At 30.4% G+C, this 25,112-nt stretch overlaps 1 protein-coding gene across 3 annotated transcripts in view; it reads left to right on the plus strand.

The window, feature by feature from the left end:
* The window catches only part of LOC140448481 (uncharacterized), a 92,301-nt gene that overhangs the window by 45,074 nt on the left and 22,115 nt on the right, over window positions 1–25,112 (plus strand). For 2 of the 3 annotated variants that reach the window (XM_072541565.1, XM_072541567.1), the window contains exon 2: window positions 22,087–22,264. In XM_072541565.1, the coding sequence (XP_072397666.1) occupies window positions 22,136–22,264 (129 nt within the window). In that variant the 5' untranslated portion in view covers window positions 22,087–22,135. Of the gene's footprint in view, window positions 1–13,957; window positions 14,102–22,086; window positions 22,265–25,112 lie in introns of those variants that run through there. The other variant, XM_072541566.1, reaches the window with a different exon arrangement.

The following is a 25,112-nucleotide window of genomic DNA, read 5'->3' on the forward strand; positions in this document are numbered from 1 at the left end:
ATTTCCTTCTAATAAGTTTCATTTCTGAAATGTTGGGTGAGTCTTTTTCAAATTGATACAGTGAATATGTTTATTTTATATTAAAATTCTGATTTTACAATCTCATACAAATTCTCTGGTAACGATAATTATTGAAAAACCTTAAATGGTGTTAATACAATTCGTTCTCTCACCTTGAATGGTCGCATACACGTCGTGACATCTTGGATTGGCTGTCAAAAGAGCACTTTTGGTCATAGATAACTAATTTTTGATTATCCGAGCATTTGGAAAACATCTTTTTATTCCTCACATATTTGTAAAAGTTACGCCGATCTTAATTTGTAACATTATATAATTTATAATTAAAAAAAGACAGATATCACAATAATTTCCATCTCCTGTTGTCTCCATTGTCTGTTGGAATTAAGTATAAATATCGTTCTATGATATAATCTGTAAAATTTGTATACGCTATGGAGTTTATTCTCAACAACATTCAATCCTTGCCCTTTTACATACAACCATCAAAATAAAAGCTTTTCCCATATTGGTTATAAAAAGTACATCGCTAAGTTTTCAAGAGTTTAAGCTCTGATTTTGAACAACACAGAAAAGCGGATATCGCCTGAATTGTTGAAATAATCTAGGGGTGTACCAGAATTATTGTTTGAATAAAACATACTTCAGTCCAAATCTCCTATGTATATTATTACTGGTCATAGCCGTAACAAGTTTTATTTCGTAGGGGAATATAATTATCAAAAAAAAGAAAATTATCGTTCTGAAACTCTCTCCCTCTGATATATATATATATATATATATATATATATATATATATATATATATATATATATATATATATATATATATATATATATATATATATATATATATATATATATATATATATATATATATATAAACAGGGTGGTCCATAAAATGTTGATATTAAGAAAGATACAGGGTGTTTAAGTGCAAAATTAAAATTTTATTATTATTTTTATTTATTATTATAATTTGATGCAGACTTTGATGTAACCAGTAGAGGGCGCCACTTATGCCACATATTATAAATTAGTACTTAACTTTTTTGCTCGTTTAGTTACCTGTATTTGGGATAAAAAATATTAAAGATACATTATTTTAACAAAAAAAAAGGTATACTTGTTAATAACTCCAAAACTCAACAGTTTTCGAGATAATCGCATTTTAAAAATTAGCTGCATATTTCTGATCTAAGGCAATTACTCCAGGCAACGAAGAAAAAATAGACAAAAACATTAATACTTCTGAATTTTGGTATAAATACTTTTAACTAAAGTTAATAGTTAACGAAATATTAAATAAAATAAATATATCAACAGGATAATTAATAATAGGATTTGACAAAATAACAGAATAATAGAATTTTACATCAAACATTTTACGTTTTATGTTAAATTAAAGTAATAATCAAAACATTTTGTTTACAAACCAAATTAAGAAATAGTTAAACTAAATAACACACCTTTTTGTCACAATAACTCTCCACCAGTTTCTTTAATTTATTTGTCAATATATTCCATAAAAGATCGTCTCATATTAAATAGCATCATTGGTTCTAAAGAAACTGCTACAGTATTTATTTCTTCCCATAGTTGGTTGCGGATGTTTATGGGATTCTTATAGACACGTTGTTCTAATGCGCCCCATACACCAAAATCAAGCGGATTAAATTCGGGGCTACGTAGTGGCTATAATGTATAATGGATGACCATATTATTTTGGATACATATCCAAATCTTATGGTATATTATGGAACTACATCTTATTTGTCACAGAAGTTAAATAATGTATTAAACTATGATGTATCTCGTTCATTGGTTACTTATATACACACGGAATACTATCGATGACATTATTTATTTATATGATTACGTTACAGCTTACGAGTAACTATAATTACATCTCGAACAAATGGACTATTATGATTAACTAACGAACTAATATTATGCTGAACTAAATTGCCTGTGTGTTTACTATATTTATAACAATATTGGTTATTAGGTCAACGATGATGTTTTTGTAAAAATGCTGAGTCTTTCCGGTTAGATTTGTATCAAATGTATTATGAAACAGGACACATATGTGTTATTCAATACCTGTGCTCTAATTTCTATTTATCCTAATAAAAATTGGTAAACAATTTACGTAATGAACAATAAGTATTCTTTTCAGATTTTTTATGAATTAAATAATTATGTCAATATCTCACCAAATTGCCAAGGAATATGACTACCACGACCAATCCATCGTTCAGAAAAGTTGTATTTAAGTATGTTCTAACTGCCTTATTTCTAGAATGTGGTGGTTTACCATCTTGCATAAATCACGGATTTTGGATTTTTAGCATTTTACAATAGAGAAAAAGTAATACAACGCCATTATAGAAACTTAAGAAGCGATAGCAAAGAGAAATTGTAAACATGATAACAGCCAACGTCTGAATACGGACACGGCACCTAAAGAAGAAGATGAAATATCTTTTCTCCAATAAGACATTTAGCACCCATAACAAAGCATTTTGTGATGTTACATTATCATCTTTGAGTTGTTTTAATAAGAATAAACTATGAATTATGCTTATCTACAGGTATTCAATGCTTTACCGCACAAATATTAAACTAATAATTATTGTGCAGCTGACTTATAAAATGCATTTATCTCGAAAACGGTTGAATTTTCAGGTTACTAACAAGTTTTACTTTTCTTTGTAAAAATAATGTATCTTTAATATTTTTTAACACAAATAGGACTAACTGCTCTTTTAGTTACATTAAAGTAAGTATAAAATTATAATTTATCCTACTCAAAAGCATCCAGCTGTAAATTTTTGTCCAAAAATATTTACAAACGTAAAAGTTACGTAAGTATAGCGAAAAATAGAATTTTAAATTTCTACTTTAACACCCTGTATCTTTCTTAATATCAACATTTTATTAAAGCAAGTTGACTTAAATCTTAATATTTTAAAGTGCAAAATCTACGGTTTCTGTTTGTACAATTACTTAAGGACCACGCTGTATATATTAAACCTAGAGCTAAGATTAATACTATTATTATTAATTAAACTCAACAGTCTTTCAGGTTGAATCGCGTCGGTAGTCATTGCGCCGAGCTTTTGATATCCTCTTACCTTTTTTTTTGTGGACGTTGGCGTGGGGGTTAGCATAGAGATTGACGCTAATATTTTTGACAGTAGGATTTTAATTGGCAAGTGAAGCGGACGATATTTTCTTTACCAGAGGTCTCCTTGTGAAAGTTAAAGGTGTTCAATTTCTAAAGAGATGACGGCATATGGTTACCTTCGATATGGAGACTTTTCATTAAGAAAATATCGTCCGCTCCACCCGCAAATCAAAATCATACTGTCAGAAATGTTCCCGCCAACCCCTGCGCCAATCCGTTTAAATTTAATCAAAAGATTGAAAACGGAAGTATTTTTGAAGCGTATAAAATATTTTAATTCCTAGCTGAGCCCTTGTACCCTTAGAATAATCTTTACCGGCAAATTCATTTTTATGACAAATTTTTGGTTCTCTTCTATAAAAGTTAACTAAGGCCATGGAAAATATTCATTAAATTTTAAATTATAAATATTTTATATTAATAAATTTTTCAAAATGTGGCAGTTTATCATTTATAAATGCAAACAATGTTACACTGCCATTTTTAATAAGATGACAGTATTACACTAGACGCTTATAGAATTATAACACTCAATAAGATAATTTACAATTAAAATACATAATCAGATAATTGGCAGTATTACACTAAAAAAGTGTAATAATTCATATTCCATCCATCCAATGGCACTACAGCCCAAATCGAGCCTTGGCCTCCTTCAACAGGCTTCTCCAATCATTTCGATTTACCGCTGTTCTTTTCCATGAACGCGTTCCCAGGCAGTTCCTGGCATCCTCATCGATTTCGTCTTTCCATCTCTTTTTAGGTCTTCCAACAGGTCTTTTTCCCTGCATTCTTGCATTTAGTTATGGGGATTCTATTCTCATGCATGCGGACCACGTGTCCTGCCCACCGTAATCTCTGCAGTTTAGTGTATTGTGCTAGAGTTAGTTCGCTATATTGCTCGTATATTTCTCTATTCTACCTAATTCGACAGTTGTTGTTTTCACTTATTGGGCCCAGTATCCTACGTTATATTTTTCTTTCAAACACATCTAATGCATAGATAATTCATATTGCTTATACATTATTATTTGCTTTATGGGATTTGTCGTCTAGAGCAAAATATAAGGATCATTTTAGTGATAATTCATATTGTTTAACAGTAAAATTAAATCACAAAATAAATTAAAATAAAAACTTGGTTTTGATAAATTTATGTCCAAAAACTTTGAGTAGGTATGGTAAAGTACTTACGATTCGATCTTCAGACTGTTTACAAGCTTACAAGCTTCTTATTCTCCTTCTCTCTAGACCTAATTTTTTCACAAATTATCACAAATTGCTTATAATGTAAGTTAACACTAAACTAAAATTGGGTCAAAAGAAAACAAAAATATAATCTGCTTATAAAGAAACCGAACCAAAACTACTAAAAACGCCACTCTAAACCTCTCTAGTGGTTGCAATGCAAGTTCTCCCGCGTAAACACTGCCACGTACTTCGTAATACTGTTGTCACTTTTTAAAGTGACAACAGTAATACTGCCACAACCTTAAATGTGGTTACAAATTTAGAGTGTTTAGAATGGAACAGTGCCCTTACTGACTGATGACACGGTTACACTACTTGGTGCTATGCCATTTTATGCTAACACTGATGATCTTCATTTTACCATGAGAAAAACAATTTCTATGAATGTGGCGGTCTTAAAAATCGAAAGAGCGCATTTTTTTGCTATCATTCAGAAGAATCAAGAATCAAGAATCATTCAGAAAAAAAATCAATTTTTCCTCAATGTGACAGTGTTCATCTTGGGGTGCGATATGTCATTTGAAAATTAAGATTTTTAAATTATCGAAAAATTGTTGAATTGAAAAACATAATGAAAGAAGACATGTATCAAAGACTCTTCAAAACTAAATTTTTTAAAAATTGCTTTTTATAGCATCATAATGAATATGTTGAAAATTGACTGAAGGTCAAAGTAGGTTCAATCGACAAGTTAACCCTAAAACAAATTATTTAGATATAAAGGAGAAACTAGATTGTGATTTCTTAGTATGATACTCGAGTGTTTTTAAAAAATTTTGAGTGAAAATTGGAAATTTTTTCCCTTGTTTCATTCAATGAAAAATAACGAATGATTGATTTCAAATAATCATGATTTCAAATAATTATAGTTATAAATTAGTAATGGAATTTAAAAAATAATGAATACCTTTTTTTGATTGTACAAGTTTACTTTTCAATGGAATTTAAAAAATAAAGAAATCAGTTTTAAAATTGTACGAGTTCACTATTCTTCTTCTAAAGTCTTCCACAAAAATTTCAAAAGAGGTTTACAATTATTGCAATTGAGATTGATTTGTGTGTTTAAGCAACAATCAGAGTTCAGGTTCATTTCTTTGGCTGCCTCAAAGTCTTCTAAAATGTTCATAAGTCTAAAATTTTTATTTGGGATGTTTTGTAAAATTTTACTGTTTTTGGGAGGAGAAAAGGAATTAAATTTAATGTGATGTCCAAAGTTTGATTTATCTGTGTTATTAAAATGATTTTTGATTCTTTGAACCAGGGTTCTCATTGTTCTAACCATATAAGTCATGTTACAGTCACCACAAGACAATTTTTAAATACGACTTTTGTTTTGTTCATCAACGATTTTGTCCTTAGTTTTACTAAAAATGGACTTAATATTGTGTTTGGTTAAAATATGCAAACATAGAACCAGCATTTTTCTGTTTACCATAATGATCTCTCCTAGTAGGATACTTAATATTTGACTTAAGTGAATCATTGTTAAATTAAAATTAGTTATTTACATCATTGCTCTCTTGTAGTGTAGCTCCGAAGATGGCCTAGTAAGACGAAAGCGCTCAGCTAGGAATTAAAATCTTTTACACACTTCAAAAATAATTCCCTTTTCTATCTTTTGATTTGTCCTAAGTGTGTACAAAAACATATCAGTCTTTTCATTTTTTAGATTTAATGCAAAGTTTCGTTGAAGATCCTCATGCAGAGCTGCACAAATACATGATGCAGGTCAATATTCGGTCTTGTGCGTGTTACGTAAGAATTCATTTAAACTGTACAGTTGTACAATCCAGTTGTTGTGAGAATTAAATGAAGATGACGACTACCGTAGATTATAATTTAGTGAGTGAACGATGAATAATATAACTGACGAGAATTACGTTAACAAGATATGTTTTTCCAATGAAGCAATATTTAAACTGTGTGGGAATGTAAATCTCCAAAATTTAAGATATTGAAGTCAGGTAAATCTACACTGGATACGTGAAAACTATACTCACTGTGCGTGTTACGTAAGAATTCATTTAAACTGTACAGTTGTACAATCCAGTTGTTGTGAGAATTAAATGAAGATGACGACGACCGTAGATTATAATTTAGTGAGTAAACGATGAATAATATTATAACTGACGAGAATCAATGAAGCAATATTTAAACTGTGTGGGAATGTAAATCTCCAAAATTTAAGATATTGGAGTGAGGTAAATCTACACTGGATACGTGAAAACTATACTCAAAAACCACAAAAACTAAGTGTATGGTCGGGTATAGTGGGTACTTGTTTACCCTGGGTATACCCAGGGTAAACGACCTGGGTTAATTGGGTCGTTTTTTTATAAAAGAAAATTTAACGGCCGATAAATATGAAACGCTACTTAAAAATGAAATTATACCTGCCCTAAAACAGAAGTTTGTAGCCAATTTTAGGGAGATGTGGTTTCGGAAATATTGAGTTCCAGCTCGTTTTGGTGAAATGTTCGGAGTTATTTAAATCAGACATTTCCCGTACGATGGATTGGTCGATTAGGAAGTATTAAATAGCCTCCTCGTCCAATCGATGTAAATCCTAAAGATTATTTTTATTGGGGATACTTAAAAAGTAGAATTTATAAAATTAAACTAGCAAGTGTTACATGGGCGCCGCCAGGATTATTTTCAGGGGATGCATCTACTTTTCAGGGGGTGCATTAGCATCTACACATACTATTAACCAATATAAAATATAGAACTAAACTTCTTTTATGATAAGATTTCTGATATTCGTTGTAAACACACATAACCTAACTTTTCGTTTTCTTCTTTTAAAATCAATTTGGTCGCTTTTGAATTACAAGTTGTAAATTTTTAACTATAAATAATTTATACCCATCTTTTTATACCTAATAGTATATATCGTCCTAAAAATGAAGTTTTATAAAGTACAAATTTATGGTTTCAATTCTTTTTAACACAAAAATGATTAAGTAGTTATCATAAGAAAACAAGTTTTTTTGGAATTGATAAATAGGTCATACACTAATGACTAATACATCAATAGGTATGGGTACAAAAAATAATTGTGGAACTTGCAAAAAGATTCAAGCACAAGAACAGATTATTCTTTGTAACTATTGCTACCATTTCAAGTTACAACAAACTAACATCATTATAGAGTCAAATCATTAAAACAAAGACCAATTATATTTTTCTGCAGTGCTTATGACCTCTTTAAATAAATTCTATTTAGTAAAAACTTTGTTTTGTTAAAGTAAAAAGTGATTTATAGCACCTTAAAAGTCAAGAATTTGTTGTAATAATTTATATTTTCAACATGCAAACAGCAGGGACTCAAAAACATTTTGGTCAGTGGTTTTATTCGAATTTAATAAACAATTTTATTCGAATATATTATATTCCCCAAAACAATATCATAATGTCTGTTTTTTTGATGCAAGACTTTTAATTTTTGACGCTATGATAACCAATGACGAAATATATAAAGTTAAATAACTGTACCAAAATTGTAAATCGCACGGAACTGACCATATTTCTTATATTTTTTTAAAAATCTTTTAAATAATTGCATAATCTATTTAACAAGCATTTTTAACAGAACATTGAAAACAACCATTTTTATTCTTCTTTAGGTTCAATCTTCTATCGAAGGTTGGAAATCATCATGGCTATGCGTACCCAGTTGACTACCGCTCTAAATAGTTCTGTACTATTGCATTCAAACCATTCCCTTAAGTTTTTAAGCCACGATATTGTTCTTCTTTTAATTACCCCGCATAAATGGAGTGAACTCATTTTTACGACGATTTTTAAAAAGGTCAACAGAGATGATCCAGCAAACTATAGAGGTATTGCCCTACTTAATTGTGTTGAGAGAATATTTGCTAATATTTTGTTAAATAGACTTAGATATTGGGTTGAAGAAAATAATGTTCGTCCCGAGTGTCATTCGGGGTTCAAGGGATCAAGGGAACAAGGGAACATTGATAATGTATCCACCCTCACTTCTGCTGTACATCTTCAACTGTGAATGAAAAATCGCAAAGTATTATATACGATTATAAACGCGCTTTTGACGTCATTATGGATCATTTTCTGTAGCAAAAACTCTTTGGTTTTAGGGTGAGTTCTTAAATAATGGCCATTTTAAAAAAATATATGATAACGTTTGAATGCATATCAAAACTACAAACGTCTGTACAAGACCGTTTGATATCAAAACAGGAATCTGACAGGGAGGACCTTTGAGCCCACTATTATTTAGTTTGTTTATTGCGGTATCAGTCAAGAGTCAAAAGGTATCTCTATTGATAGCCAAAAGTAAACAATAATGCTACTACACGCTGATGATTTGGTCATTATTATTGACTCGAAACTTGAACTCGGTAAGCATTTAAGTTATCTAGAAAAATACAGTGACCTAAACCAGCTAACTGTAAATGTTGGCAAAACCAAAATTCTTCCATATACCGAAAAGGTCAAATCGGCAGTACGGGTGTTAAATTCCTATATAAAAATGAAATAATTAAAGTTTTCAACAAATATGTATATCTAGAAGTCATCATAATCACATCACTTTTTAAAGAAATGGTGGATACAACAATGGAAGAAGCAAAGCATGCAATTGGCAATATACATAATAGGTTTAATGGCTAAAATCAATATGAATTCTTGCACATCTCATATGCAACTTTTCTATCCATTATTTTAAACTTTGTTATGAACTATATACCCTGTTTGGGGAGTGAGATATGCTGCTCAGTTAAAAATAATACAAATAACGTTTTTTAAAAAAATTTTAAATCGTAGTATCAATACATCTGATTATGCTGATAAAGAAAGACGTAAAAATAAGAAATCGACAAGACAAAAGAACGCATGATTAAAGAGATTAAAGTAACAAAAGGCCTAGTAGAGAAAAGATACGATGAGGTAACGAGAACTCTTGAATATATCCACCTAGAAATTGAAATAATTGACGTAAGATACCTCAACTCAGCAGATGTAGGTAGCAACCATAGCCTAGTGTTATGTAAAAAAATCATCATGAAAGGCAGAATTTACAAAACAGTCATCAGACCAATAATGACATACGCGGCAGAAACACGACATGACACAGAGAGTACAAAAGGGATATTAGAAACAGCAGAGGTGAAAACACTCAGAAAAATTGATAGTAAAACACTATGGGACAGAGCTAGAAGGATGAGAAGAATACTGGGTAAGAAATATAGAAGAGTGGAATGGAGCAATCATATAAGCCAGGTGACATCAAACAGAGTAGTAACAAGAGACGGTTCCCCAATAGGAAAACGATCAGTAGGAAGAACACGTAAACGATGGAACGACAACTTACTGGAGGCACATTAAAAAACAGACAGTCATGTCTACATAAAAAAAGAAGAAGAAAAAGAATAAATTGAAATGATTCAGAAACTGAGAGTTAAAGAAAAGCCAAAAGTGATTTGTACCCCTGTCAACGGAATAATTAAGCCTCCTACATTTGACAGCGACACCTACTGGACAGTGTATAGAACAGGGGTGGCCAACTTAATCGGACTCGAGATCTACTCTCTGCCGTTCTAATTCTTTGCGATCTATCGACTAGGAATTTTTTGACTATACTAGCGAGCAATAAAACTTTTAATCCAGAATTTTAACGTTAAAAGTGAGCTGATTCTGAAAAAACTATTTTATCAGCTTTCGAGATCTGAAAGAATTTTTAATGTGAGTAAAACCTATTTGGCTTTGTACGCTAAAATTCTGGATGGATTAGTTTTATTTCTCTCCAGTGTGTATTAGTAATACCTAAATAAAAAAAAAGTAGTAATTCCTATTTATTTATTTTTCCAACTATAATAAATTAGAAAAAAAATTAATGTGAGCTTTGCGTTTGAACAGTTTTTGCTAGGTTCTTAAGTTTGGCCTGTAGTTGGAAATGGCCAACCTTAAAGAATCCAACGTATGAGCATCAGTCAAGCTGGAACGCTGTTTACTCTTCGTTTGTTTTAAATATGAAGACGCTGATTCACATAAATAGGTTGAACCAAAACATGAGTGCAGTTGTTCAGCACATTTTTTTAAATTTGGATATTTGTCATTGCACACCAATGGACAGAAATCTATTTAAATTTTATGAAAAATTTGGTTCATTTGGAATATCTCTGCATGTTCCATTGTTTGGATGTTTCAAAGGTGTCAATAGTATCATTGAATGGATAATTGATAAATTCGATCAAATTTTCAATTTTATTGAAATCTCTAAAACGGATTTCAAAGTCTGATACCACTGACCGAATTTCAGCTGTATACTTCTGTGGCTTGAAAACATAGGAAGTGTTTTTCTTTGTGATCTTTAATGTTCGTAAATTTTGGAAACCTTTTCTTTTCAATACCAACTATCAAAGATACTGCTGGAAGTTTGAATGATGCAATAGAACTCATCATTTCTGATAATTCTTGCCTTGCAGTTCCAATTCAATGTTCAAATAATATCATTTAACAAATCTCGAAACCCTTGGCAAAAACTTGCTGCGACTCAGTCACCTTACGTCGGTGTGTAAATCTGGCTCTTCGTCATCCAGTTGTTGCTTAAACAGCCGTCTTTGCAGATATTTGCCTCTTATTTAATTGACAATTTTAAACGCAGTATCCATCTTTTTTTTAGGCCTCTTACTGGTCAGGACCTGTTGATGAATAAGGCAATGGTAATTAATGAAATCAGAGAAATTTTCATCTTTGTGACATAGTGATATAAATCCACTATTAACACCAATCACTGCTGGAGCCCCATATGTCGCTATTGAAACAAGCTTAAATAAGTGCAGATAAATCTTACTGACAAAATGTTTAAATGAAAATAAGTAACTGTGCAGTATCCAAGGGATGGCGGTTTTTGACAAAACACCGGTTTTCGGTTATACCGGTTTCTTTTGCTTACGTTTTAACCTGGCGGTTATAATCTGCCAAAAAAAACCGGTTTTTCCGAAAACCGGTTTTCGGTTTTTTAATCCAATAGGTTACAAGTTTGCACTTTCAGTTTGCTTCTGTATTTATAAAATAAAATAAAATTTGAATTATGGTTTTGTTTGGAATAATTCCTTGAGAATAATAATTATGATAGGGATTCAAAATAATACCTAACCTAATCCTAATAACCGTAAAAACCTAATAACCGGTTTTTACTTTAAAAATAAAAAACCGGTTGTAACCGGGACAAAAAAACAACCGATAAAACCGGTTATTGCGAAGTAAAAAAATTATATTTTTACTCAACAATTCTATACGACGCATCACAGCAATTCGTGACAGCTGCGGATTATGTGTACCTTTTTTTTATTTCATTTTTATTTTTGAAATTAATAAACAGTAAATCTGATAAATCTTCGAATATTTCTTTGACATATTCTCCATCAGAAAACGGTTTACACTTTTGCTCAATTTTATAACAAACTAAGAATAAAGCTTCAATGACAGCCTTAGTATTCAGCCTGACAGTACTAGAAACCAAACAAAAATATTGTTGTTGATTTCAAATATAAGGACAACACAATATCAAAGCAAAATGTAATTTCAAAAAAAGTAGAAATAATACGCTTTATGTATTAAGAAATATTAAAAACCTTGCTTGCTGCTCCATTAGAAGTTGAAGTCTCTCCAGTTGTGTTTCGCTTCAACCACTTATCCATGGCGTGAGTAAAAATGTAACAAAAGTCTTCTAAACATGCTTATATTATCGCAGAATATTCTCACAGTTCAATAATATTCGCCTCGATATAGCAAAGTCACTATTGTCGCTATCGTAGTTCGTAATAAACTGATTTGATCTTGCTTTGTAGGTATCTTTTGTGATTTGCTCTTACGCGAGCGGGATAAAAATAGCAGAAAGAGAAAGAAAGCGGCTACCTACCGCGTGCTATTCATATGGAGTAGACACTTCAGTAGAAGATAATTCGAGGCTACCGCACAAAATAATGGATGACCATATGAACAGAAATCAACACCTCTCATATTAGCACTTCGAAATAGGGCTGTCGAAATCCTCCACAACATCCCAGAGGATGCACGATAAGCCCATAGTATCGATTTTAGATTTTAGAAGTAAGATACAGCAACCAATATTTGAAGCAAGTATACCAGAGTCAACTAAGCATATCCAAGGCTCCAACGAATATGTGCAAGAATACGGAGCAGAAGTAGAAAAGATGACAAGACTCAGTTGGCCCGAAGCCCAGGACGATTTCCTACACCAATTCACCATCCGATGTTTCTTTGATAGCTTGCGCGATGTAAATCTGCAGCAGAGATTACAACAAGGAAAAGGACGCTACTAAATATTAAAGGACGCCATTTTCGCAGCATTAGAGTATAAAGCCGTAAAGAGTGTGTCCCGCCATTAACGCAAAGTCTATCAAGTAAGAGCTGTTGCCGAAGTGGAATAAGGCGATCTCAATATGCTGCCCAATTCGAGAAATATCTTGGCCCAATAGAAATTCTTTAAAACAAAAACAGCCCAAAGTGCTACAATTATGGATTGGTAGATCATCTTCAACGTGATTGAAGACAACGTATAATATCAAAGGACAAAAATTCGACGGGCAGACAATCTTCATAACCTGAATCTAATTCGGAAAACTAAAAGAAGTCAGCGTTAAGAGACGCACGTCGGCTGCCCTACCTCAAGCCCCCAGATTCTTAATATCTACAATAAGATGAATTAGCGACAGTTTAGTTGGCAATGGATTCTTAATAGCCACAGATGCAGTTTTACCATCGATACTAGGGCAACTAGATCAGTAAAATCTTCCATAATGGAGACAACGACAGGCAAACACATAACTGTTTACGAGGAAAGATGTGTAAAAATCGAACTGAGACATGTCGAGATTGAAGTAGTGGTCCTAATAATTGACATCGTAGATTAGTTTATCTTAGGCATCGAGTTCATGTCCGAATATAGGTTTATTGTAGATGTCAAACTTTAGATCGGCAGAACCTTAATGGTGGACAATGAAGAAATTCTGTTCTCCGCCTCTAGAAAACCAAATGACAATAAGATCACCTTCAAAAAGAGCCACTTTTCTCTACTTTTCTCTTATGGCTTTCATCAGTGGTTTTTTTTGTTGATACATTCCCACCATCAAATACCACTAAGTTTTAACTATATTGTAATAAAAAAGTATAAAATTTAATTTTTTAAATTCAATATTTTTTTTCTGTTATAAATAAAGGACTTATTTTCTAAGAAACATTTCAAATAATGAATAATATTTTTATATTTCAGCATTTTAATTATTTTCTAATTGTTCGATTTGCATATTAGATAACGCTAATAGACATTAGAAATCTTTGTTATAGCTGACTCATTACTTCCACTTCAGATCTTTCTTATACTATTCTAAAAATTTATCTATATACAATCTTCATCAGAAAATCATGAATTATATATCTATACACACAATTTGTATGAAAAAAATATTTTTTTGTGATAAGATTAAACGAATGAACAACATTGGTGTTACGCAAATATATCATATATATGTTGAATCGTGTACATATTATAATATAATCATACTAAGTACAATAAGAACCAGGGAAGTCCAGAGAGTAACTAACTCGATAATATCTAAATCCTCGAAGAACTAAGGTAATTAAGAAATACATTATTAAGGACATTTTTATGTATGCATAAATTACACAAAGTTATGAAAAATTCTCGGTTATTTATTTTTTGTGTTCACATTTGTTTTTGTTTTTGTATCAATTAGATTCACTGTTTATTAGAATTTATTTTATAGTACTCGTACATTAGTCATTATACTTTTTGTCACGTTTTACTTATTATTAAATCAAACTTAATTGAGCGAATATAATATAAAGCTACTCAAATTTAAGAACGCTGCAGTTGTGTTGGTGGTAGGCTTAGCTTGCTGCTCCATGTTTATTCCCGGTAGGAAACATTTTACGGCTACAATGCTTTAGTTTTATTGTGTTTGTAAATAGTAATACTTATATACCAAAAATCTAACGAATTTCTTGTGGAATTTGTTGATACAAGTATCTAACAACTGCTTTTGATAAATTTACCAATAAACCTACTTTAACCTTTAATTGTGGCTTATTCCCATTTAAATAGTAATTATCATAGAAAATCCTTTAAAATGAGTGATTATAAAGTTATTTTTGTTAATTTTTTTGCTTAATTATTGCAAAACTAGCTTCAAAAGTTGATATTTTGAAAATTAATTGCAAATTTTTTAAAAATTCACAAAAAAACTTTGATTTCCCTTGAGAATAAGGACAATATCACAATTATTCAGCTTTAAAAATTCAGCTTTAATATTTATTGTAAAATTGGAATTTTTTATCCCAAAAAGCTTTTATCTACAACGTTATTATGCGTAAACTATTGGGTCTACATAAATTCTGAAAGCACCAGAATGAACAAAAGGCTTATTACATCAAATTAAATAAATTAACGATTAATGCTAATTAGCATGTTATGTAATAAAGGTTTGCAAAAGTAATTTTAACCTTACAAAGAATTAAGCAAGTGTGATTTTAACATCTCAATGTGTTTATAAACAATTAAAATAACTCAGACGCAATAACATGTTAACAGATATTTTTTTGTATTCGTTTTGTTGAGATTTTTACACGAATTCTAAAAAAACATTATGTCCTACGACGCTTAAAACTCGAGTTAGCCCTTTTTTTTCAAAAATTAATTGGGGGTCTGTTCATAAACAATAAGCATTCTAAAAAGAACCATATGAAATATGGGGTTATGGGGTAAAAATAAAGGGATTAAACGCGAAGCGATTTCACTATTTCAAAAACTGAATTCATAATTTTAAATTTACAAGAGTTGCAATATATCCTGTTCTTATAAACGAAAATGGACGTTTTTTTTAATGCAGGGTACGTTGTAACATAGATCATAAAATTGCATTTAGTTAATTTAGGAATTGTTTATTTAACCGAGTAATTTGTTTAAAAAATTTAAAAATAAATTTATTTTACAAAATTTTACTTTTCTCTTATTATTATTAGTAGAAAAGGTTATGAAATAATAAGCAACTTAAATATTTATGTATAGGTTTAAATATTATCTTTTAACAATAAATTTTACAAAACTTACCTTTTTATTTCAAAATCAAATATATACGTGTTAATTGTTCTTGAATTATGCTCATTATTTTTACAATTACTTTTTCTCAAAAATACTGCAAACATATTTTACACAAATTAATTGTTTTAAAATTAGTATAATTATAAATAAAATGGAATAAAATGGAATTAATTTGTATATATAATTAACATATTATTACAATTTACATACTTAATTTTACCATTTTCATTTATACAAAGCTTCAAAGCAAAGCAAAACAATCAAGTTGTTTAAAATATATTTTTAATGTTTTTTAGTCAACAAAAGTAATTGTAAAAATAATAAGCATAATTCAAGAAAAATTAACACGTATAGATTTAATTCTCAAATAAAAAATTTATTTTTTTTTGTAAAATTTATTATTGAAAAATAATATTTATAACTACTATACTAGCCTACTAAGCGAAAAGGGGGTATCTACATTTTTTTCGAAAAATGAGACATTAATGTCTAGTCAATAATTACACCTAACTCTAGGTAATACTAAAGTGAATTGGTCGTATCGACTTTACAAATATTATATTTTAGGGTATATATTTAGTGGTATCTACAAAGCATACGTTATATACTAAGCAATTTGGAGGTAGCTACTGATAGGTACTAGGCAATAATGGTTGTATCTACACGAAATTATATGCAGTTACGGCTGGAACTGCTTAGTATACGTCACTTTTGTCAAAATCGCTTAGTAATAATTGTATATAATAAACAGAGCACATTCATTCATCGTATCTAGTGGCATACACAAAAAATAGGATTTCTTTTAGTTTATTTGTTTATTTTTGGTATAATTCAACCTAATAATATTAAAGTGTGTATGTAAAGTATTGAACTGTAAATACATATTGAAATATTGAACAGTGACTGATTTACTACAGATTTAGAGGTAAGTTGTTTATTTTGTTATCATAACCTCAAATTAAAACGTTTAGGATGAGTCTGATTTCTTTTACACCACAAAAAAGTACTACGAATACAAATTGAAGATACTGAATAAAGAAATAATTTGTCATTTATTAATGCATTTTACTAAAATCGAATTTTTGCCTTTATGGATAGAAAGTCGTGTATAACATTTTTTTTTATTTCAGATGAGCAAAAAAGATGAGAGAAAAAAGGTCGTGTGACTTAGCTATCGCCAGCTCATTACAGTAATAGTGGTGTGGAATGGGAAAATATTATGAAAAATGCGCCAATTGTTTTATTGGAGAATAGCGATATTCCAAATTCCAGCAAATTTTGTTGATACAACAAAGATTTACAAACATTAAAAATTTATAAAGCCAGGCTAAGACCAATAATGACACATTCCTCAGAAACAAAACTGGACATAGCCACAACGCAAAGGCTATTGAAAACGGCAAAGATGAGAGTACTGAGTAGAATTACAGGAAATACGCTGAGAGATCGAAAGAGAAGTGAAGACGTTAGAAGAAAATGTAACGTAAAGTGTATAAATAAATGGACACAAACTAGAAAAAAATAATGGAATAACCACATAAGCAGAATGAAGGAGACCCGTGTCGTCACAATAGCAAGAGATAAGTTACCAATCGGTAGAAGAAGTATCGGATGACCGCGCAAAAGATGGAGTGACAACCTTCCATAGAGGTATTAATCCGCCAATGAACAAGCAGAATTGCTTATAAAGAGGAAGAAGAAGAAAAATAACAAACATAACACATTTGCTTTTAGATCCAGAAACTTTCATGGAAGCTGAAGTCAATACTTTGGGACTATGTGATTTGGGAACAAATATGACGATATTGCTAGGTATTGCTATTGATAAGCGTAGTGGAGAATAATCCTTAGTTAACAATCGATAATCGTAAAAATGATGTTAAACCTTTTAATTTAGAAGATAATGGAAGAGAAATTAAAGAAAGAGATAAAAATCAAATAGACACATTCTTTACGAAGAAAGGGGAACAACGAAGACGTCAAAAATTTAATATTCAATTGGGGAAAGAAAAATAATTAAACAGAATAAACTAAAGGATTCACATTCTGGTAGGGATGGATGTGGTAATAACTGTAAGAAAATATGTAACAAAAAAATAAATCAGGAAAGAAGAACTGATATAAACAATCAGTTCTGGAATCTAGATCGTCAACAACAGCACCAATTTATGTTATCCAGTCAGCCAGACAAACGTAAAACGTAAAACTGTTGGACTAGAATCTCGCAGATCGAATAGTCTAAGCTGCTCTTTAAAACAGCAGACGGAGAATGTAAGTCAGTTTGTAAAACCCTTTTTCTTATAACTCTAGGGTTTCACAAAAGTAATGATAAAATTCTACAGAAGTTTTGTAAATCTTTGAACTCATTACTCTCTCCAAAGCCGCATAAAAATCGTGGAAGTCTACCTGATAATAAATTGGATCATACAGTAATAGAACAACATATATAAAATATTTCAACCCATCGATATCTCATTATCGATGTAAACATAATAAGCGATGTAAACATTAAAGATATGCAATTTTTAAATGAAGAATCCTAAAATAACTTGTTCTTATGATTTATACCGCTCCATAGTACAAAAGTTAAATATATCTTTTGTAACGTTGGGTCACGAAGAATGTGAAATTTATGAGCATTTTAAAATTCATTCACACTCTTAAGAAAATTTACAAAATGATTGTACCGAATACCAGAGGTGGTCCAATCATATAAAAATGAGTAAAGATGCACGTCTGATGTACAAAGAATATCCCAACAAGAAACCAGAAGAAGGAGAAGTTATATATTCCGTTGAATTGGAAACGTAATAATGCTACTCCGGTGCGACATGTTTAAATTCGTTATATTTACTGAAATATTGATTGCGTATAACGAAAGTTTCGTTCCGGTAGCGACTAAAAACAAAAACATTAAACCTGTAGCTGCAATTGGGCACTAGGCAATTCAAGGGCGAAAAAAAGAGAATATAATAATCATAAATTCTTTGTATTCCAGAGAAATGCGAAACAAATTTTTCTTTGAGTAGATATTTGTACTTTTCAAAATAAAAACTGGGCGTTTTTTAGGTTTTTAGTTTATGTAATAAACTCATCTGATATTTTTGCCGAAGTAATAGAAATAAATTACTTATACAGAAGTAACAAACTTCAAAATTTGTATATTGGTATAAAAACATTTAATTTAAAACTTGTTAAGTGTCGTCCAAAATTTGTAGATACATAACGTTTTCGATCTAGCTCAGATCATTCTCAGTGCCTTTTTTTGGTACTTGTAGCTAACACTAAAATTGCAGTGGAGACATCAATATATGGTTTTACATATTTAAATTTAAATTATAATGCGACCCTAGGTCGATGTCAATGGTTGAAGATGTTAATACTTAAAGAGCAACATGTTTCTTTGCTCCACTTGAACACGTGGTTCTTGTCAGTTAAAACTACACAGACCAACTGGTCCAGAAAATAAAATGCAAATAATAATTTACATTGTAAAAGATCGAAATATAGTACTTGGTGTGGTAAAATGAATGCAAATAATTCAAATTGTAAAAGATCAAATATTATAGTACTGATCAATTATTTATAATATATTAAATAATAATTCATCTAGTGAAGACGAATTCAGTGAATCCAATAATAGTGTAGTTCTGTCAGATGAAGACACAGGTATGTTTATTACAAAGTACAGATATGATTCCAATACGAGATTTGAGAAATGAATTCAAAATTATATCATAACTTCATTTGTATACATGTTTTGAAATGTTTATTTCGAACCTTTTAGAATATTATCAACAGAATTATTTTGCAACACTAGATTTTCTTGTACAATTGCTTTATTTTCTTTTTTTTTTTAGATATTGAAGAAGAAAATGATTATTCTGGATTGGTTGAAGCGTTACATGGAAATGCAGGTAGGAATGAAAATATACAGGAGCCAAATTTAAGTGAGGATTCGTGGAAAGACGATCCTATTGGAATGCAAAATTTGAATTTTGCAACCAGGAAAAAATATATCCCTTGATGAAATTATGGTCTTGTGGCGCGGTAGATTATCTTTTCGAATATATATATGAAAAGCAAACGTTACAAATACGGACTTAAATTGTATATGTTGACAGAACCCAACGGCTTAGCGCTTTGTATGAAATTATATACAGGACGTTATGACTCTGCAGGCTGAAAAGGCCACTCTGAAAAAGTAGTTTTAGAACTAATGCGAGATAAACTTAACGTTGGGCATTCTGTTTTTATAGATAATTTTTATGGAAGTGTTGATTTATAAAAACACTTTTTTACAAAACAATACCTTCTGCGCAGGAACTTTAATTTCCCAGATAAAAGGTAACCCTAAAAAAGTTTTACAAGCTAAACTAGCACAAGGACAAAGATGGCATTTTAGCAGGAAAGTGGAGAGATAAAAGAGAAGTTATGTACACATCCATGGAATTTAAAAATGATCTTATCGAAACTGAAAACAAAAGAAACCAAATAAAAATAAAACCCCTACCTATATCCAAATATAATGAGTTTATGCGTGGTGTTGATCGCAAAGATCAAATGCTCGCTTACTATCCATGTGAACGAAAGACGCTTAGATGGTATAAAAAAATTGGTATTCACATATTTCAAGTTTGTTATTAAATTCCTTTTATTTGTACAAAAGCTATATTCCATACTCTGGTAGAAAAATGAATTTATATGAATATCATTTAGAAATTATCAGACATCTTTAAAAATTCCGAAATAGTATTGGTTACTCCAGCATACAAACAACAGACAAGCACAACATTTCAAAAATTTTAAATGTTGATAGTAAAGGTCGGATAAAGAGAAAAAGATGTAAGGTATGTTCAAAGAATAATTTAAGAAAATACACGATATTGAGTGCAGCTTCTGTCCTAAAAAATCTGGCCTTTGTGTTGGAAATTGTTTTGTATAGTTTCATATTGATAATAATTTGTAATTATTAATATTATTATTGTAATACGTTTTCTATTAAAATTTCCAGTAAATGTTTCTTTTGACAATAATGACTTTCTGCAATTTAAAAATCAAAGACGCACATGTGAGTCTCTTAGCATATGGATGAAACATTAATGATCTAGTGCTGACGACGCCTTAAAACTTTATAAATGTATTCTGCCAACAAGAAACCAATCACAGCGATCATTATAGCGGTTACAAAAAAATATACTCTCAGCACCTATGAATAGCATATTGTTAGGCTTTAAGCATGCGACGTGTTAACTCAAAACAATATAAATTACAGATACACCATTTTCCCTTAGTAGGGCAATATAATACATACATATTTAAGTTACCTATCTTTTCATATCCTTTTTTACTACTAATAATAAGAGAAAAGTAAAATGTTGGAAAATAAATATTTGTTTTAAAATTTTTAAACAAATTACTCGGTTAAATAAACAATTCACAAATTAACTAATTGTTTTAATATATGCAACGAGGTATTCCCAATTAAAAAAAAAACATCAATTTTCGTTGATGTTCTTAAACATCAAGAACCAGAGATATTGCGACTTTTATTTTGAATTTATGAATTCAGTTTTTCAAATAGTAAAATTGTGAAATAAAGATAACTCAGGTTCTAAGGGTCGTAGAAAGTGTTGTTTCAAATCTTTATAAGCTTAAAACCACATTACATTTGTAAACCTATTTTACAATATTTACCATAAATTGTTTAGTTAATAAATTATTTAATTTGATAAAATTAACCTTCCTCTTTATTTTGGTACTCTCAGAAACTAAAATAGTTTACGAATAACGTTGTGGATAAAAGCTTTCTGAATATCCGAATACATGTAATATTGTCCCTATTATCACCCGAAATTAAAAATTTTTGGTGCATTTTTAGAAAAGTTATTGATAATTTTCAAAAAATCATATTTTGTCAATAATTAAGCAACAAATTAACAAAAATAACTTAACAAATTCTTATTTTAAAGGATTTTCTATGCTTTTTCAGTAAAGTTGTATCACTTTTCCATATAATTTGCCGGTCTTCACCTTTAGTATTTAAAATAAAATAGCGATATTACATTGTTTATATATTGTTTATCGGTAAAAAATAACATTAAATCTTTTGCACATTTTGTTTATTACATATTATTAGCACTAAATTTATCAAAACACTTGTAAAATACCTGTATCAAAAGGTATCAAAACACTTGTCTTGTAAAATACCACGAAAAAGGCATTTTATTTGCTAATTTTTCTGGTGTATTACAGTTAATTCAGTATTACTTAATATATTAAGATTTTCATGGGGATACGATAACGGTAAATGTTGTTTAGAAAAGATAAAAAATGTTTTAAATGAGTTCGCTGTCATTCGATGTTCGATTAAGACTTATTCGTTTTTCTGTAGTTGTTCTAAGAGGCAAAACCTGATGTTAAAAATACATAAAATTAATTGTTCTTTTTTTTTTGTAAGTAAATAGTTTTTTCAGTAATGTGTATACTTTATATCGTAGGTCATCATTATTCTTGGTTATAAATACTGAATCACCTTCACAGCAAATTATGGTTTTGTCCTTTCTGTACTTCCATCGTCGTATTTTCTTTATTATTCCGTATACGATGATATTGACAAGTAATATTGACGATAACGTTCCTCCTCTTTGGATGACATTCTTCACACGCATTCAATCGGTAAGTCTTTATTTTATATTTTTGTTTATTTTTTATATTTCCTTTTTAAATTTTAATACCATTATAAATTATTTATGATAGTATATTAGTCTATTCGGTGACGAAAGTTCTTCTTCTTCTTCTTTTTGTGTAGACACGACTCTGTCTGTTTTTCAATGCGCTGTTCCCACTGATCGTTGTTATTTTAAGTTGTTGTTCTCCCATTTGTTATTATTTTTTTGTTCTTACTTTTTGTATTATTTCATTCATGATCAGGTTGAACAATAGACGCCTTAGGGAATCATCATCAATGACGTACCAATTCTTCGTGAGTATCTGTCGCATTTAATATTGCTTTTAAATTTTGTCGATGTTCTGTCCCTATTTTCCATTTTCTCACTCCCATTTTCTCCAGATCCTCTCTGAACGCACTTTTGCCTTATTTTTCTAGGCCATCTTACAGACCTTCTCCCATCTTGTCTTTCCCAAAACAAATTGTTTATAAGGCGGTTTTCGTTACTGCGTATCACATCTGTTACCCATCTTAGTCTAATAGCTTTTATATATATCACTAGATTTCCCTTTCTGAAGAGATTCGTATCTCGTTATTGTATGCCTCCATTCGTTTGTCACGTTATATCTGCAAGGGCAATATATTATATATAGGCCGATGACTCTAGGTAGAGTGTAGGTCGCTCAATATTCCGTGAGTTATTTTTTTAATCCACTTAACGCGATGGATTAGTCCACATACATCCTTTTGGCTATTTTTTAAAGATAATTATTTTTTTTCATTCTCTCCGATGCTGAATCCTTTCTCTCTGGTTTGCAATTTTCATCTTTGATATATTCTCTAGTAGTTGGTATTTACATCTTATTTTTGGTATTCCTCTTGGTCTGTTTATTACTGGTTTACAGTTTGTTATCTCCTAATTAGTGCGTCGTCTTCTCTTCTTCTTATGTGTTCAAGCCATCTCAGTCTTTGCGCTTTAATAAATTTTACTATATCTTCTCCTTCGGATATATTTATTATTTCATGGTTCATCAGTCTTCTATATTTTAATTTTTCTGTCTTTACTGGGCCGTATGTTCTTCTTATAATTTTTTGTTCAATTATTTTTAATTTTTATTCATCTTTTTCATTTAGTCACATTACTTTCTTCTTCATATTATGCTATTACTTGTCTAATTGCTGCTTTTGATATTTGTGATGTACTGTTCTGTTAAAATCGCGTCTTGTACTTATTAAGTATTTTATTTTATTCTGATTAATTTTTAGTTCTCTGTTCTTTGCTTCTCTATTAAGTGATTCTTATAGCTTTTGTTTGCCATGCGCTACCAATGCTAGATCGTCCGAATATCCTATGATTTTTGTTGATCTTTAAATAATTGACTTTTCAGCTCTGTGTATCAGATTACTCTTGCTAGTATGATATTACATAGCGCCGTTGGCAGACTATCTCTTTGTCACGTTTTGTATTGATGGCATTTGTATCTCCTTCGGTTGCTTTGACTCTTGCTGATGAGTCGTTCATTGTCATTCTAGTCAGTCTTATTAACTTTGCTGGTATTTTCAAACTTTTCATTTCTTTTAATAATTGTTGTGTCTGTATATACTGTAGAAGGTCTGTTGGAGATCGATGAACAATATATGTAGTTGTATGTCATGCTTTTTTCGATGCTTTGCGTTAGATGAGTCGTTCATTGTCATTCTAGTCAGTCTTATTAACTTTGCTGGTATTTTCAAACTTTTCATTTCTTTTAATAATTGTTGTGTCTGTATATACTGTAGAAGGTCTGTTGGAGATCGATGAACAATATATGTAGTTGTATGTCATGCTTTTTTCGATGCTTTGCGTTAGAATGTGCATTGCGTCTTATGATGGTTGTCAGCATCTTATACGTTGTGTTCTGTAACATAATACCTCTATAGTTATTGCACTTAGTTGAATCCCCCTTCTTAAAAATTAGTACATCCATTTCAGCAGCTCCTCTCCTTTGTTTAAGATCAGTTCGTTGGTAATTTCATCTGGCTCCGGAGTTTTGTTTAATTTTAGTTACTTTATGACATCTACGAATTCTGGATAGGTAGGTGCGTCTTCCTCTGCATCTCTATTATCTGTTATTTCTTCCTCTTCTACATATGTCCCTTGGCTGGTTTTGTATAGATCCATAAACTGTTTTCCCAGTCATTTTTGTTTATTTGTATAGTTGTTTTTTGGAACTATATTGTTGTTTTATATATTCGTGCAGTATTTTGTTGTCCTTATTATTTATTTCTAACTGTTGTGTTCAGAAATCATCACTTTGGTTGTTATTTTAGTGTTGTGTTTAATAAATTAATTCCTTCTTAATTTTCCGCGTCCGATTTGTCTCCTTTTTTGAAGAAAGGTATTAGGATGCTTGATCTCCATTCTTGAGGTATACTGTTTTGTTATATTATTTTTTGGATTAGGTTTAATAGTGATTTTCAATTTTTTAATTTCCCTAATGCTTCCTTTACCCCTTCCTCCCCAATATTGATCCCTAATCTTATATAGACATAATATGTAAATCAAAACTTTAATTTTGAAAACACGTAAAGAACAAATGGAGAGCGGTAACACGTGTATTAGTAAGAAACAGATAACAGATAGAGAAGAGCCCCGAGATCCGGCTCGAATGACCACTTCTTCTTCTTAACCTTCGGAGTACCAAGATTATTTGACTTACTTAGATTACCATGATGGGTCAAGCGTGACCCATTCTCATTTTATTTATAAGGATGTTTTAAATAGTCAGTATTGTTATACAGTATCTTTAATTTAACAAAAAACAAAGAAACAAAATAATTATAATACTAAATTTTTGTATTTAAATTTTTAAGATG

Source organism: Diabrotica undecimpunctata, chromosome 8, assembly GCF_040954645.1.
Source record: "Diabrotica undecimpunctata isolate CICGRU chromosome 8, icDiaUnde3, whole genome shotgun sequence".
In the NCBI taxonomy this organism is placed as follows: Eukaryota; Metazoa; Arthropoda; class Insecta; order Coleoptera; family Chrysomelidae; genus Diabrotica; species Diabrotica undecimpunctata.